We start from the raw sequence: 16,827 nt of genomic DNA on the forward strand, positions 1-16,827 counted from the left end.
CTGCTGGAGCTGCACAGCTAATGTAGCTAACAAGTAATGAAAGCATATAGCTTCATTAACCTTAGTAGTGGCCCTAGAGCAGAGCCCTGTGAGACAGCACACCAATTTACTGTTGGATATATTACTTAACAATTTGACATGGCTCAGGATGAGCGTGTGGTGATATAGTTCAGGATGAGTTAGCTGATGTTTGGCAGCAACCAAGTCCTGGATGATGTGCTGGAGAAGTCAAAGTTATGAAATAATCTCTAGCTCATTTCAGCAGGTTTTGTTGTCTAAACTACACTAATTTCCAAAAGTATTCGGTCGTCTGTCTTCACACACATATGAACTTGATTGACACCCCATTCTTAATCCATTGGGTTTAATGGCTAACATCCATGTCTTTATGGACCTTGGAACATCCCCAAACTGTTCCCACAAAGTTGGGAGCATGAAATTGCCCGAAATCTCTTGGTCTGCTGAAGCATTAATAGTTCCTTTCATTGAAACTAGGGGGCCGAGCCCAACTCCTGAAAAACAACCCCACACCATAACCCCCCCTCCACCAAACTTTACTCTTGGCTCAATGCAGTCAGACAAGCACCGTTCTCCTGGCAACTGCCAAACCCAGGATGAGCGTGTGGTGATATAGTTCAGGATGAGCGTGTGGTGATCTAGGCATGCAGTTAGCTATTTATGCTAACTGGTTAGGAATAAGCTTCCATTATCTCTTAGCTGCATTAGCCTCATGGCTCCACTGCCAAGCAAATTTTAGACACTGAATGTATCTTGGTTATGCGACTACATTTGTCTGAACCATCACTTCAAGGTGATGCTGATGCTTTTGCTGAGTTTTTTTTTTTTTTTGGACTTCTGTTGCATTACAGTGTTACTCTCTCTATACTTTTCCCTTCAGGTATTCACACAGTGGAGGGTATTGCTGTGGACTGGATGGCTAACAACTTATACTGGACAGATGACGGACCTAAAAAGACCATCAGTGTGGCCAGGTTGGAGAAAGCTGCACAGACCAAGAAAACTCTTATTGAGGGCAAGATGACCCACCCACGAGCCATTGTAGTGGACCCAAAAAATGGGTAAGGGTGCATAGTGTCTTTGTCAAATGTGATTAAAAAAATGCCTACAATGGTATTCCTTTTAATGTATTTATTCTTTTGTATTTAGGTGTGCAGGAATTTGTTGAAAGGACTTTTTCCGAAAAATATTTAAAAGTTTGGCGATGGTAGTCTAAAGATACAGAAATTGGTGGTAATATTTTATGAATGTCGTCAAATTGTTTCTGCTCAACTTTAGCAGATAAACCCTTTACACATTTGTGCATACATTTACAGGCCTCCCGAAATGGCGAAGCAGAAGTATCAGATTTTTTCACACAGTCTGACAGTCACTCAGACTGTCACACCTTAAGAGGTCATCTGCTCCTCACCTCCCAAATCTTGCTAATGAAGAAAAAAAAAATTAAGAAAATAGACTGGACATGTAATCAATTTTATGTTTTTGTTTGTTTACTTGGAGCAATGCACATGAGTTTCTTTTTTGTTTTGAAAAGCCTTTAATATGCAATATTGTAACTACAAGACAACAGCTTTTTGCGTGAGATTTTTTATGTCTGACAGCAAACTTTTATATCATGACCGCTTCTTGTTTTCTTTTAAGCCAAACCGAGTTGAAGGTAATCCTGCAGACACATCATAAACTATGACGATGCGATCACAACATCCTAAACATCCTCTTTGACCAACAACAACAGACCCCCGGAGTACAATCAGTAATGAAATAAAAATTGAGGGCTCTGAGAACGTTTATTATTTAGTTGTTTGTAGTGTGCTCTTCTCTAATGGTTCTTGAAGGGCCTGTAGTAAAGAAAGTGGTTCTGTATAGAATTATGAACACTCAGTGATCACGATGTGATTCTTTGTGTTCATGGTGCTACACAGAACCATTTCCTTTACTGAAGAAACCTTGAAGAGCTTTGTAAGAGTGTAAGTCAGAGGTTCTCATCCTTTTCTAGTTTGTGGCCCACTCAGTTGGCCTTAAAAGTAAACATTTGCCAACTCCGCTACTGAGTTAGCTGATGTTTGGCAGCAACCAAGTCCTGGATGATGTGCTGGAGAAGTCAAAGTTGTGAAATAATCTCTAGCTCATTTCAGCAGGTTTTGTTGTCTAAACTACACCATATTTCCAAAAGTATTCGGTCGTCTGTCTTCACACACATATGAACTTGATTGACACCCCATTCTTAATCCATTGGGTTTAATATGATGTTGGCCCACCCATTGCAGCTATAACAGCTTCAGCACTTCTGGTAAGGCTTTCCACAATGGTTAGGAGTGTGTTTATGGGAATGTTTCAGTATTTTTCCAGAAGCGCATTCGTAAGGTCAGGCACTTATGTTGAACGAGATGGCCTGGTTTGCCGTCTGTGGTGTTCTGTCGGGTTGAGGTCAGGCTAGTCAAGTTCTTCTACACTAAACTTGTTCATCCATGTCTTTATGGACCTTGGAACATCCCCAAACTGTTCCCACAAAGTTGGGAGCATGAAATTGCCCAAAATCTCTTGGTCTGCTGAAGCATTAATAGTTCCTTTCATTGAAACTAGGGGGCCGAGCCCAACTCCTGAAAAACAACCCCACACCATAACCCCCCCTCCACCAAACTTTACACTTGGCTCAATGCAGTCAGACAAGCACCGTTCTCCTGGCAACTGCCAAACCCAGACTTGTCCATCGGATTGCCAGGAATCAAGGAGCTTGGTTTTATGCACCTGTGGCCATGGAAGTGATTGGAACACCTACATTCAATTATTTGGATGGGTGACTGAAGAGAACCCCTCTTAATGTCTTCGTTTGCCTGTTTGGTGAAGAGCAAAGACTTTTTTTATTATTGGACAGTATGCTTGTTTGTTCATTTTTGTCATTTTTTCAGTCTGACGGTCTCTGTGGCTTTCACTTGGTGGTGGTCCAGCCTCAGAATCTTTCCCTATGAAAGACCTGTGTGTAAGCATTTTTTTCAGGATTGAGGAATTTCTCTCAAATGAACGGAAAAATGTTTTTGGCTTGCACTGAAAATGTAAACATGGCTAAGTTAGCATTTTACCACACTAATGAATATAAATATGATGTTCTGGTGTTGCAAATAATTAGTCATATTTAAAATAACATTTGGTTAAATGTCAACATATTTTAAAAAAAAAAAACCAAACAAAAAAAACCCATTAAAACATTAAAAAGCCTAGCAGTACCACTGACGCCCATATTTTCCCGCCTACAGTGTGATTCTCACACCAGACAGGCAGTCCTCATTTAGCTATGTTTAAACTGAAATCAGTGTCTTTTTGTCTTGTTTGACCTACAGTAACATCTATTTGCCTTGTTGTGCGAGTGACGGAGCACTGCTTTATGTTAGCCAGCTGCTTAAAACAGCTAGCCTGGAAAGATAACGTTCTTTCACTCTCATACCACACATACAGCATCCTCAGTTTACTTTCATTTAAATCAGGCCTGTAACTTACACGAACCCACTTCATTATTTCACTTTTGTTGCTTGGGAATGAACTAATACTAAAATATGACTTTTTCAGCGCTGTAGTTGTAGTTGTGAGGAGCAGTTGAGATTTAATGCTGCTAAAACTTGTTAGGATGGAAGTAGGTTCACTGGTCCGTACAGTTACGCCACTTATCTCGTCACTCGCACTTGGTCACAGGAGCACAGATCGTTTCAGATGTTGCTGAAGTATATTTGGTGACTCATTTCACTCCTGTAACTGTAATTGTAGAACTACAAAGTGCTCCTATATGGTCAGTGGAGCTGATAGAATGGACAGTATGTGTAGATACAAGGTGTCCCTAATAACGTGCTCAGTAAATGTATATTATGTAATTGCATATTAAAATAGATTCATCAAAATGTATATTAATAACTCTAGACACCTAAGTGTGAATAACTCAGTGTCCCCGCTTTGTCTCCACAAAGTTAAAAAAACCTAAAGTGTGTGTATGTTTATAAAATATCCCATTTATTTTTTTCAAATATGCAGCCAGCCAGGCCAGCGAGTCAGTCCAGTGCAGTTCCTTTTTCCTAAAAAGCAATCATTACGGTTATTAACATGCCGCCTAAGAAGCATCTGTGTGTGCATGATTTCCAAATGAGTTTGTAACAAACATTCAATCAGTCAGTCATTTATTCATGAAGCTGCTGTAATGAAAAAAGCTGGAAGTATTTCAGAAAGCACTTAAAACCTTCCGAATGATGTAGTGTTGAAGCACAGTTTAGAACGTGTCTAGAAAATGTGTTGCTGGGCTTCAGACGATGTTACATCAGTTCTATTTAGCTGCAGAAACTCGGATCATTTATACAGCTTTACGGAACATTTATGTGTGAGTGAGCATTTCTATATACACAAACCTTAAAACAATATAATGTAATATTCTAATATACATTTATGTTTATACACAGTTAAGTTCATATCTGCACTTCAGACTTTTAACTTTTTGCTTTAATGTCAATAAGTGGCTGCCACCACCTGCCTTGGACGAGCTGCCCACCCTACGCTGATGTTCTCATAGACTCCTAGTTATTCCTAATACCAATATTACTGCTGTTAATATTAGTAATATAATCACTTGTAGGTAGTTTGACCAGAGGAGGATGGGTCCCCCCTGGTGAGCCTGGTTCCTCCCAAGGTTTCTTCCTCAGTTCTGAGGGAGTTTTTCCTTGCCACTGTTGCCCCTGGCTTGCCCACCAGGGGGTTTCTGTACATTCTTACAGTCCTGTTGAAACTTTGTCTTTTCCGAAATTCTGTAAAGCTGCTTTGTGACATCCGTTGTAAAAAGCGCTATACAAATAAATTTGATTTGATTTGAATAAAAATGATACAGAGTCAACATCACGGTTTTCATTCCAACATCAACTTTTCTTCAACTTCAAATCACAGTTAAATATCTCCTTATTTATTCACAGACAAAAGTTGATTTGGAGAGAATGTTTATTTTTTCACCTATTTCAGTGAGCTACAAGCAAGGTCATGTTTCTCAAAATTTTGACCTGAAAAAAAAAAAACCTTATTATTCCCAAATAATTACTTACCTTCTTGAAATCTTACAGCTTGCTCACTGTTTAATTAATCAGTTTGAGAAAATGGCATAAAATAAGTGATTTTGAGATTACCTCAAAATTTTGCCAGAAACAGGTGGGGAAAAAAATTAAATTTATCATCTCCTCTATCTGGCAGGAATGGACTTAAACATCTGCAAGTTTAGAGGATTAAGCTACTATGAAAGTACTCATGCGCACTTTGATACGGGATGACTGAATTTCTTTATTTAATTATCTATCTATCTATCTATCTATCTATCTATCTATCTATCTATCTATCTATCTACCTATCTATCTATCTATCTATCTATCTATCTATCTATCTATCTATCTATCTATCTAGCTGGATGTACTGGACAGACTGGGAGGAGGACCCAAAGGAGAGTAAGAGGGGTAAAATCGAGAAGGCCTGGATGGACGGCACCAACCGGAACATTCTGCTCACCTCCAAAACGGTTTTGTGGCCCAATGGCCTGAGCCTGGATGTACAGCAGGGTATCCTGTACTGGGTGGATGCCTATTACGACCGCATCGAGATGGTCTATCTCAACAGCACTGAGCGCAAGGTCAGCACACTGGTAGATATCAGTCTTTCTTCTTCATTCACTCTATTTTAGAGAATACTTTGAGTTTCCAGTGTGTTTGGCGCACCTGCCTGGTTCCTTCACTCAGTGGTCACTTTATGGAGTGGAGGCGAGTGGGGCTGAAATGTAGTATTTTTAATTTAATCAATGTTTAAAAGTTGAATAAGTAAACACTGAAGCAGCATGCAAGTCATTTTTTTAGTGAGATGATCCTTGTGTACACGAGAAATCCACAAGATCCATCAGTATGGTGCTTTACATTTTAACCCCATTGAGAACATCTAATTTCACATTAACCAAAGATTAATTGGACAATTGACATTGTTCGCCACTGACCCACTGTGGCAGGGTATTAACACTTGATGGAACAGCATGAACTATGTTGAATGTCATGCACTTTTCTGTTCACCCATTTCTCAGTTTTGACCCACAGAATATGGTAGGTGTATGTGATAAATTGGCCAGTGCAGGTAAAGGACAGCAGACAGATGAATATGGGCAGGCAGACAGGTGAATGAATATAGGCAGGCAGACAGGTGAATGAATATAGGCAGGCAGACAGGTGAATGAATATAGGCAGGCAGACAGGTGAATGAATATAGGCAGGCAGACAGGTGAATGAATATAGGCAGGCAGACAGGTGAATGAATAATAGGCAGGCAGACAGGTGAATGAATATAGGCAGGCAGACAGGTGAATGAATATAGGCAGGCAGACAGGTGAATGAATAATAGGCAGGCAGACAGGTGAATGAATAATAGGCAGGCAGACAGGTGAATGAATAATAGGCAGGCAGACAGGTGAATGAATAATAGGCAGGCAGACAGGTGAATGAATATAGGCAGGCAGACAGGTGAATGAATATAGGCAGGCAGACAGGTGAATGAATATAGGCAGGCAGACAGGTGAATGAATATAGGCAGGCAGACAGGTGAATGAATATAGGCAGGCAGACAGGTGAATGAATATAGGCAGGCAGACAGGTGAATGAATATAGGCAGGCAGACATGTAGACAGGTGAATGAATATAGGCAGACATGTAGACAGGTGAATGAATATAGGCAGGCATGTAGACAGGTAAATATATAGGCAGACATGTAGACAGGTAAATAAATAGGCAGGCAGACAGATAAATATACAAACAAATGGGCAGACAGATAAATATATAGGCAGACAGGTAGACAAGTGAAAATATAGGCAGACAGATAAATATATGAGTGAACAGATAAATATAGGCAGACAGATACGTACATAGATAGGCAGGCAGAGAGGTAAATATATGGGTGAACAGATAAATATAAGCAGACAGGCAGACATATATGTACATGGATAGGCAGGCAGACAGGTAAATATATAGGCAGACAAGTAGACAGGTAAATATGTAGAGAGACAAGCAGACAGGCAAATATGTAGGCAGACAGACAGATAAATATACAGACAAATGGGCAGTCAGATAAACACAGGCAAACAGGCAGATACGTACATAGATAGGCAGGTAGATCGGTAAATATATAGGCAGACAAATATATAGGCAGAAAAGTAGACAGGTAAATATGTAGGCAGGCAGGGAGACACATAGATAAATATACAATCAAATGGGCAGACACATAAATATATAGGCAGACAGGCAGACAGATACAGTCCTGCTCACCATGATGTTTAATTACATAATGTAGAATATCTCCTGGAAAAAATGTATCAAGTGTAACAGCTTTTTTCTATAGAGAAGTTCTGTTTGATACAAAAGAGCAAATGAGAAACAACATTTAAAACTAAAAACAACAGGAGAAAAAATAGAAAAACCTAAAGCTTGCTGTGGCACTGGTATTGGCACCCTTTACAGTAATTCAGTATGGAAACACATTTTGACTCACCTGTGCTAAATCACAAATGAGAATCACCTGTGATAAATTGTCAGTGCCCATATGACTAATTACCCAATGAATGATGACTTGAGTGTTTTAAAAAGCCAATTGTTATTCCCTGTTCCTTTGTCACAATGGTTAAGACAAAGGAGCTGTCTGAGGACATCAGAAGTGCTATTATTAGCAAACACAAGATCTCCAAAGGGTATGAGGCCATCTCCAAAGACCTTGGTATCCCTGTTTCAACAGTGCGCAATGTTATTAAGAAGTTTGCCAAGCATGAAACAGTCAAGAACCTACCTGGACGTGGAGGGAAGAGGAAAATTGATGAGAAATGTCTTCAAAGGTTGGTGCGAACGGTGGAAAAAAACACCACGTCAAACATCCAAAGACCTGAAGGCCAACCTGGAACAGTCTGGGGTCATGGTTTCAACAAGTACCATACGGTGCACACTAAACCAAGCAGAGCTTTATGGGTGAAGGCCAAGAAAGACACCATTGCTGAAGAAAAGACATAAAAAGTAACGACCCCGCTTTGCCAAAGAGGACCTGGACAAACCACAATCCTTCTGGGAAAATGTTCTGTGGACCGATGAAACAAAAATAGAGCTTTTTGGTAATGCACACCAACAGTTTGTTTACAGACGGCGCAATGAAGCATATAAGGAAAAGAACAGGCTACCTACAGTTAAGCATGGTGGAGGATCCATAGTGCTGTGTGGCTGTTTTGCAGCATCTGGTACTGGGGGCCTGGTCCGTATCACAGGAATCATGAAATCAGAGAATTACCAAGAGATTTTACAGCAAAATGTGCTGCCCAGTGGAAGAAAACTTCATTTGAGTCGAAGATCTTGGGTCCTCCAGCAAGACAAAGACCCAAAGCACACATCCAAATGCACACAGGAATAGTTGAAAAGGAAGAAATGGACTGTTTTAAAATGGCCACCAATGAGTCCTGATCTCCATCCCATTGAAAATCTGTGGGGTGAGCTGAAATCTGCCACTGGGAAAAAGAACCCTGCAAACATTCAAGAGCTTGAACAAACTGCAAAGGAAGAGTGGGAGAAAATACCAGCTGAGAAGTGCAAGAAGCTTATAGATCGCTACAAGAAACGGAGGCTGTCGTCACTGCCAAAGGGTGTGCTACCAAATATTAAGGAGGGGTGCCTTTATTAATACACATGCAGTTTTCTTTTCTGTTTCTTCTTTAAAATGACAGCATGCAAGCTGAAAAACAATGTTCTTCATTATATTACTTTGAACCTCCAATTTAAAAAATCCTGATAATATAAATTTGGTACATTTCCATTTATTTCTGAAGATATTGTACAGGTTATGCAAAAAATGAAGGGGTGCCAATAATGGTGAGCAGGACTGTACATACATAGATAGGCAGGCAGACAGGTAAGTATATAGGCAGAGAGACAGATAAATACACAGACAATTGGGCAGATGGGTAAATATAGGCAGACAGATATGTATATAGATAGGCAGGCAGATAAATATATAGGCAGACAGGTAAATATATAGGCAGGCAGGCAGACAGGTAAATATATAGGCAGGTAGGCAGACAGGTAAATATATAGGCAGGTAGGCAGACAGGTAAATATATAGGCAGGCAGGCAGACAGGTAAATATATAGGCAGGCAGACAAATGGGCAGACAGACAAGTGGACACACAGACGGATTGAATAAAAAATTCAGGCTCATTTCCATTGGGGTTCCAAAAAAGGTATCAAGAAGACAAATTGATGTTCAAGCAAAAATAAATAAATAAATAAATAAGAACTGCTTTAATACAGTACAGCTTCCCAATTATTCATATTATTTAGCAGACATTTCTTTAAGATGGAAAAACTGGTAACTTTAATTTTTATTTTCCAATCTTAAACAAAATCAAGTAAGAGGATTTCTTGAAGGATCTCGTCTTTTATGCGGGTTCTTCGATAACCGTGTCTAGCCTCATGTACTTATTAGACCCTTGTTTCATAGCTGAGTTATGACGGTAAACTCCATCTTTCCTTTCAGACTGTTTATGAAGGCCAGGAGCTGAGCCACGCCTTTGGTCTGTGCCATTACAAGCACTTCCTGTTCTGGAACGAGTACCGCAGCGGCAGCATCTACAAGCTGGACCAGGAGACCAAGACTGTGACACTGTTGCGCAACGAGCGCCCCCCCATCTTCGAAATCCGCATGTATGACGCTCAGCAACAGCAAGGTGCAGATTTCCTTCCTGTTTATCGGTCACTCTGCTCCTCGCTCTGATTTCCCTTTTAGAATGCCGGCGGTCTGCAGTGGTCTGTGTATGATCAGTGTTCTAATCACGCAAATACTTTTGTTTTGGCTCAACTGATTAAGCACTAATTTGCTTTACTTCTGATTTGTTGGCACAGAAGCCAGAAAAAAGGCCTGGAACTTATACTGAAAAAGTGATCTCTTGACAAGAGAAGTCATCTTAAATCTACTCTAAATATCCAGTATTATCTGCCAATGTAGTGGGGTAATTTTACTGGACACTCACAATCTCAGAATGAAGAGTTTCAAACATATCGACTATATTTATTTAATACAGTTTAAGTGGAAAAGAGACCATTTTTGCAATGTAGATTTTTTTTTTTTCCCCTTCAAGTGGTTCAGCCCTAGCTGACGTCACATTTTTCCCTCACCAAAAAATTACGACAGATACCTTGTGTGTTTGTTTATCTGGCATTTTAACAGTTTTATAGGCTGTATCCAGGACTGTATGCAGACTTTTTGAGCTGGTAGCACTGTTGCAAAGAAAGTTGTAAATACTGAAGCACAAATCAATTAAAACAATATGAAGTAAAAGCTACATACTATAGAATTAGCTATTTTTTGCATCAGTTTAGGGGTTAAAATGTCTTAGTATTATTAAAATTTGCTGTAGCCTTTACATGACTTGTACATGTTTAGTTTTTGAGTTTTAACTCTTGTGTGATGTTGATGTTTTTGTTACTCACTGGTCTGGTGGACCCACCGCATTATTTTTTTTATTGTTATTTTTTTAAATCAACACAGGCATAACAATTTATGTAGAAATGCCAGATGTTTAAATCTGGCCAGCGTAGCGTTCTCCTTTAGCAGCTGTAGCCAGTCAGCAGCCTGTCCATGTTGTCCACCCACACATACCCACACACATATAAAAACATATACATAGACACACATACACTAACAGCAGGCCATGTAGGAGGAGAACAGAGTGAAGGGACACAGCACCCCCACACTTTTATTCCCGTGGGTTCACCCCACCTCCGCATGCGTAATATTAAATGTGTAGGGGGCGAACAGTGAGAAGTCACTGAAAATGTGTTGTTCTTCACAGAAAATGAGTAAAGCCCAAGGAATCTGAGGCTGAAATAATAATAATAATAATAAATAATAATACTAATAAATCACATCCTTTTTACATTTTCTGTGTATTTTGCATGCTGGTCACAGTTCTGTCCTGCTTTTCTCTGCTCTGAGTTTGCTCGGGTGTGTCTGGTTGCAGGTACTAATGCGTGTCGAGCAAATAATGGAGGCTGCAGTAGTTTGTGTTTGGCCACTCCAGTGGGCAGATCATGTGCCTGTGCTGAGGACCAGCTCCTGGACCCGGCAGACAACACCAGCTGTAAAGGTAACATACACATACACATATGCTAGGTGCTCAGATGCCAAGTCTCCAGAGTCCTAAATAAGTCTGCATGCTTTTTTTTTTTTTTTTTGAATGCTATTTCACTACTGAACACCCCTTGCTTAAGTATAACATGGCTGTGGACGGATAATTAAAAAAAAAATTGCTAATATCTCAAACTATCAGTTTGCCCCAGCAAAAACCACCACCAGACCAGTTTACACCTGCAAAAACCAGCCCCAGACCAATTTATAGTATAAGCCAGCACCAGACCATCTTAAAACAGCATAAACCTGCATAAGTCAGCACCAGACCAGCTACACCAGTATAAAATCTCAAAAGATGGCACCAGACCAGTTTCTAAACTAACATAAGCCAGCACTAGACTATCTTACAACAGCATAAGACAGCACCAGACCAGCTTACCCCAGCATAAACTAGCATAAGATGGCACCAGACCAGTTTACACCAGCATAAGCCATCATAAGCCAACACCAGACCATCTTAAACCAGCATAAACTAGTACCAGACCAACTTAAACTAGTGTAAGCCAGTACCAAACTAAGACAACATTAACCAGCATAAGCCAGCACTAGACCACCTTAAAATTAAGAAAGCATCACACCAGTTTACACCAGTATAAACCAGCACCACACCTGCATAAACTGGCATGGACCAGCAACACAAACCATTTATCAATTTAATGATGGGGTCAAATCCAGGTCATGTGATTGTCATACATACTTGCACAGACACAAATGAACATTTATTTATTATTTTTATTTATTTAAAAAATGAAGGATGTGGCATTCATATGATATTTCTAGCAGTAGGAACAGCCACTTGCCAACCAGCTTACAGAACAGCATTATTGACCAGATATAATGTCTCACTTACTCCATAAATGTCTGATCACAGTGTGGATATCACATCTTCTGATTTGTCAGCTTCGTAGAGGAGTGTGTGACTCAAGCTAGCCACTCTAAATCCTGCTAACAGACAATAAACAAACATACCAAATTACTCTAAATATGTTCACTGCAGTTATTAAATGATATTAAACTCATTCCAGCTGCTTTTTTAATATTACACTGAGACTCCAGAGACATTCCCTCCCACGTTGCATTGCATCTCTACAAAAGCAGTTTAAGATTCAAAAAAGAAATTATTTTCAGTAATATCTCATATGTCAGGACGACAGAAGGAAATGTATCAGATATTAAATTCTTCCATTCCAGCGGGGACATGACCTAAATGGTAAATCTAAAGATATGAGAGATTAGGAAGATTAGCTGTGTTCCAGTTCAATAGTGAAAAGAAAATGGATAAAGAAAGAGTGGAGCAAATCCGGTTTATGCAAGCCACTTGACTGTAGGGTCAGATTAAGAGCCGTGTTTAGAAGGAAAGTTTTATTAAAGAAAAGATTAAGAATGGGTTTTGCTGGTTTTATTAAAGTTGGAAAGTTTCATTAACTCTTTACTGCATGCTGTTACCGTATGGCAACAATTTAATTAGAATCATTTTTTTCTAATTACTATATAAAAGTCCCAGTTCCCAGTTTCCCAAATCACAGCATATAGAGAGCACACAGTTTCTTTTTCATAGATAAAACCAGACAAGATGCTTTATGTTAAGTGGTAAAATATAATTGTTGCCCTATGGCAACAGCATGTGACCAGAGTTGCTCAAGTACAGGTACTTAAATATTGTAATTTTTTCAAGTAAAGGAGTGTACTTTCGCACTTTTACATTTTAGCTGTTCATATTTATTTCCAAATTCATTTTTTGTGTTTAACTTCATGCTGTTTTGTGAAAGATGATACCTGTACTGCTTCATTATTGATCTCATCTTTTACTGTGGATCTTTTGGCATTTTACTTTAGACTAAAATAATCCAAAAAAGAGAAAAATGGGGCTGTACAGTCTTTAGTTCGTGTGCTGAGATGCTGGAAGAAGCTTTACTGCAGTGCTATACATTTACTCAGTGCTTTAGTTTTTTGACTTGATACTTTTGTATTTTTTCTCAAATTGTTTTATTTGAAGGTACTTTTACTTGTGCCATTATTTTACCCAAGTATCAGTACTTTTACTTGAGAAATAAAGGTTCTGTGCAGGTACATTTTTCATTCAACAAGGCGCAAACAACATAAATGTCCCCTCAAAGGTACAACAGTGGTTTTTATGGTCCAGTTTTTCCAGGTGAATAGTAGGTATTAGTAGCTTTTCATAGCCTATTGTTTTAAAACAGAACAATAAAGTAAAAAGCCTGAGAGTCAACAACTTTAGAAAATATCATTTCAATGGATTATGGTACAGTTATGTTCCCTGACTAAAGGTACTGAGATGTATCCTTGAGGGTCCCACCCCAGTGATCAGGGGGGACTGCCCCAGTGACCGTTTAGTACCTCCATTTCTGAGAGTGTAACACACCTCTGCTTATGGTTACAGAGGGGATGAAATTTGCAGTACCTTCAATGGAAGTAAAACTTTTTTGATTATTCCAAGTTGATGATTTTATCAATATAATTATTATAATTATATAATTACTTTCATGCCTAAAAACATCCTAAAAACATGACCGACAAAAACTACCTTAAAAACATCAAGACATCAATTGTATTCTTTTCCAAGCACAAATGACGGTTACTCCATTACTTCCGTTGCCACACTTTGTTGCCATATAGCAACACAATCAAATGCAGCCCCTCTCACCAAAATTTAATTTTAAAATATCTATTAAATGTTTTGATAATAATGTGCTTACATGGTTAAAAAGAAGTTAAATATAGTTGGGGCCAGTTATCATTACGTGATTAAGACTAATTGCATTTATCGTTACACTTGAGTTAAAAGTTGAGTTACATTTTTGATTGAATTATTCTTGTCTAGTCAAACTGTCTTATTCCATTGGATAATTTTGCTTTCAGACTGTATTTTCTAGAAATAATCAAAACACTCTGCCCTGTAGAATAGGATGATTCAATTCAATTCAATTCAAGTTTATTTATATAGCGCTTTTTACAACAAGGTTGTCACAAAGCAGCTTTACAGAAAAAACAGGTCCACGCCTCTTATGAGCATCACCACAGTGAAGCCAATTTTGTGGTGACTACAGTGGTAAGGAAAAACTCCCTTTAAGAGGAAGAAACCTTAGAAGGGACCAAGGCTCAGTCCGAGGAACCCAACCCCGTGGGTCGACCCGCACAGAAGAAACAGAACAGAAACAAGAACAACAGTACAAAGAGAGTGCAAAAAGATGGCTGGAACGCTGGAACCACGAATGGGGCACCTCCAGACAGGCCAACGGGGCATCTCGACACATGTGAGAGAGATAGAGAGAGAGAACGGAGTGGGAGGGAAGAAAGATAGGTTAGAAGGGTTGTGTTAATCCCTGTTGAGCGGGACAGGGCCGATTCCAGAGTGCTGCAAACACGAATCGGCACCTCCAGACAGGCCAACCGAACATCTCGACGCATGCGAGAGAGACAGAGAGAGAGAACAGAGTGGGAGGGAAGAAAAAGAGGTTAGAATGGTTTTATACTATGCTGAAGAGCGGGGCACGCCTGTGAAAAAGCACAGGGACCCTGGATGGACACCTCCAGACAGCAGCTCAGGACATGAGGGGAAAAAGAGAAAGATAATGATTAGAACAGGGTTTGTGTTTGGTGTGTGAGCTGTAAGAGAAATCGTTAAAGGGAGACCAACAGTACAGACTAAGTTTGTGTGCACTGGACAATAGTAGAATAGCTGCAGGCTACAGCTAGAGAGAACCGCTATGATAAATTTATCTAAAAGCTTGTTCAAAAAGAAATGTTTTGAGTCTGGATTTAAAGACTGAGAGTGTGTCTGAGTCCCGTATATTAATAGGGAGATTATTCCAAAGTTGCGGAGCTTTATAAGAGAAAGCTTTACCTAATGCGTTGTTTTTTCTAATACGCGGGACTGATAATAAGCCGGCCTCTTGCGAGCGGAGTGTACGTGGCGGGTTATAAGGGATAAGGAGTTCCGCCAGATATTGCGGGGCCAGCCCTTTAAGAGATTTATACGTCAAAAGGAGTATTTTATAGTCTATACGGAATTTAACAGGTAACCAATGTAGGGATGAGAGGATTGGTGTAATATGATCAAATTTTCTAGCTCTGGTGAGCACCCTAGCAGCTGCATTTTGAACCAGCTGGAGCTTATTCAAAGATTTACATGAACTTCCAGCCAACAAAGCATTGCAGTAGTCCAGTCTAGAGGTTATGAATGCATGCACCAGCTTCTCAGCATCTGCATGAGAGAGTATGTTGCGGAGTTTAGCTATATTACGTAGATGGAAGAATGCGGTTTTAACTATGCTGCATATATGCACATCGAATGAAAGAACTGAGTCAAAAATGACTCCTAAGTTTCGCACCGTTTTACCTGGTATGATTAGGTGACCATCTATTTCTACTACAATATTATCGATTTTATCAAGTTTGGGACCTAGTAGGAGGACCTCAGTTTTATCTGAATTTAGTAGGAGAAAATTAAGTGTCATCCACTTTCTTATTTCTCTAATACAGTCAGTTATTTGGTTTAGACAGAGGTCCTCATAGGGTTTAGCTGATATGTAAAGTTGGGTGTCATCTGCATAACAGTGAAAGTTAATACCGTGCCTACGGATTATTTTACCCAGCGGTAGCATGTAGAGTGTAAAGAGTATTGGGCCCAGAATTGACCCTTGTGGGACACCATATTTAACTCTAGACTGATAAGAGCATTTATTCTTTAAATGAACACACTGGTAGCGATCACTAAGATAGGATTTGAACCAGGTGAGGGCGGATCCATTAATTCCTATAAGATTTTGTAATCTATTGAGCAAAATAGCGTGATCTATAGTGTCAAAGGCAGCACTGAGATCAAGGAGCACAAGAATGGCAGTGCTGCCCCTATCGAGTGCAGAAAGTAGGTCATTTGTTACTCTTAGCAAGGCGGTTTCTGTGCTGTGATTTTGTCTGAATCCTGATTGGAAAACTTCATGAATGCTATTGTTTTGTAAATAAGAGCACAGCTGCTTAAACACTATTTTTTCAAGAATTTTGGCTATGAAGGGGAGATTGGAAATCGGTCTATAATTAGCCAGCTCACAGGGATCCAGATTTAGCTTTTTTATGATGGGCTTAATGACTGCAAATTTGAGAGAATTAGGTACATAGCCCAAGCTGAGAGATGAATTGACTATATCTAGTAATGAGTTCCCAACCTTAGGCAGTGCCTGTTTAAATAGATGTGTAGGTACAGGATCTAATAAGCATGACGTCGATTTTAATGAGCTAATTATATTAAGCAAATCCTTTTCTATAACTGGGATAAAATTCTCTAGGTGTGGCTCAGAGCTGGTGCAGCATTCATCTATGTCTATAGGTATGTTATGTGAGTGACACTGAATTTCTAGTCTAATATTATTAATTTTATCATCTAAGAACTTCATGAAATCGTTACTATTAATGGTGTCAGGGATAACGGAGCTAGTTTGTTTTTGATTTTTAGTAAGTTTAGCCACAGTACTGAACAGAAATCTCGGGTTGTCTCTGTTTTTTTCAATGAGAGCTGAGATGTACTGTGATTTAGTTTTAATTAGCGCTTTTTTATAGTTCGTCATACTATGCTGCCACTCA

General features: G+C 39.4%; 1 protein-coding gene across 7 annotated transcripts in view; it reads left to right on the forward strand.

Annotated features, from left to right (window-relative positions):
- The window catches only part of lrp1aa (low density lipoprotein receptor-related protein 1Aa), a 258,171-nt gene that overhangs the window by 113,086 nt on the left and 128,258 nt on the right, over positions 1–16,827 (forward strand). For 4 of the 7 annotated variants that reach the window (XM_037532351.1, XM_037532352.1, XM_037532354.1 and 1 more), the window contains exons 12-15: positions 899–1,079; positions 5,440–5,674; positions 9,574–9,763; positions 11,057–11,182. In XM_037532351.1, coding sequence (XP_037388248.1) covers positions 899–1,079; positions 5,440–5,674; positions 9,574–9,763; positions 11,057–11,182 — 732 coding nt within the window. The remainder of the gene's footprint in view (positions 1–898; positions 1,080–5,439; positions 5,675–9,573; positions 9,764–11,056; positions 11,183–16,827) is intronic. The other 3 variants (XM_037532353.1, XM_037532356.1, XM_037532357.1) reach the window with 1 other exon arrangement.

The sequence above is a fragment of the Pygocentrus nattereri genome, chromosome 21 (genome assembly GCF_015220715.1).
Source record: "Pygocentrus nattereri isolate fPygNat1 chromosome 21, fPygNat1.pri, whole genome shotgun sequence".
Classification (NCBI taxonomy): domain Eukaryota; kingdom Metazoa; phylum Chordata; class Actinopteri; order Characiformes; family Serrasalmidae; genus Pygocentrus; species Pygocentrus nattereri.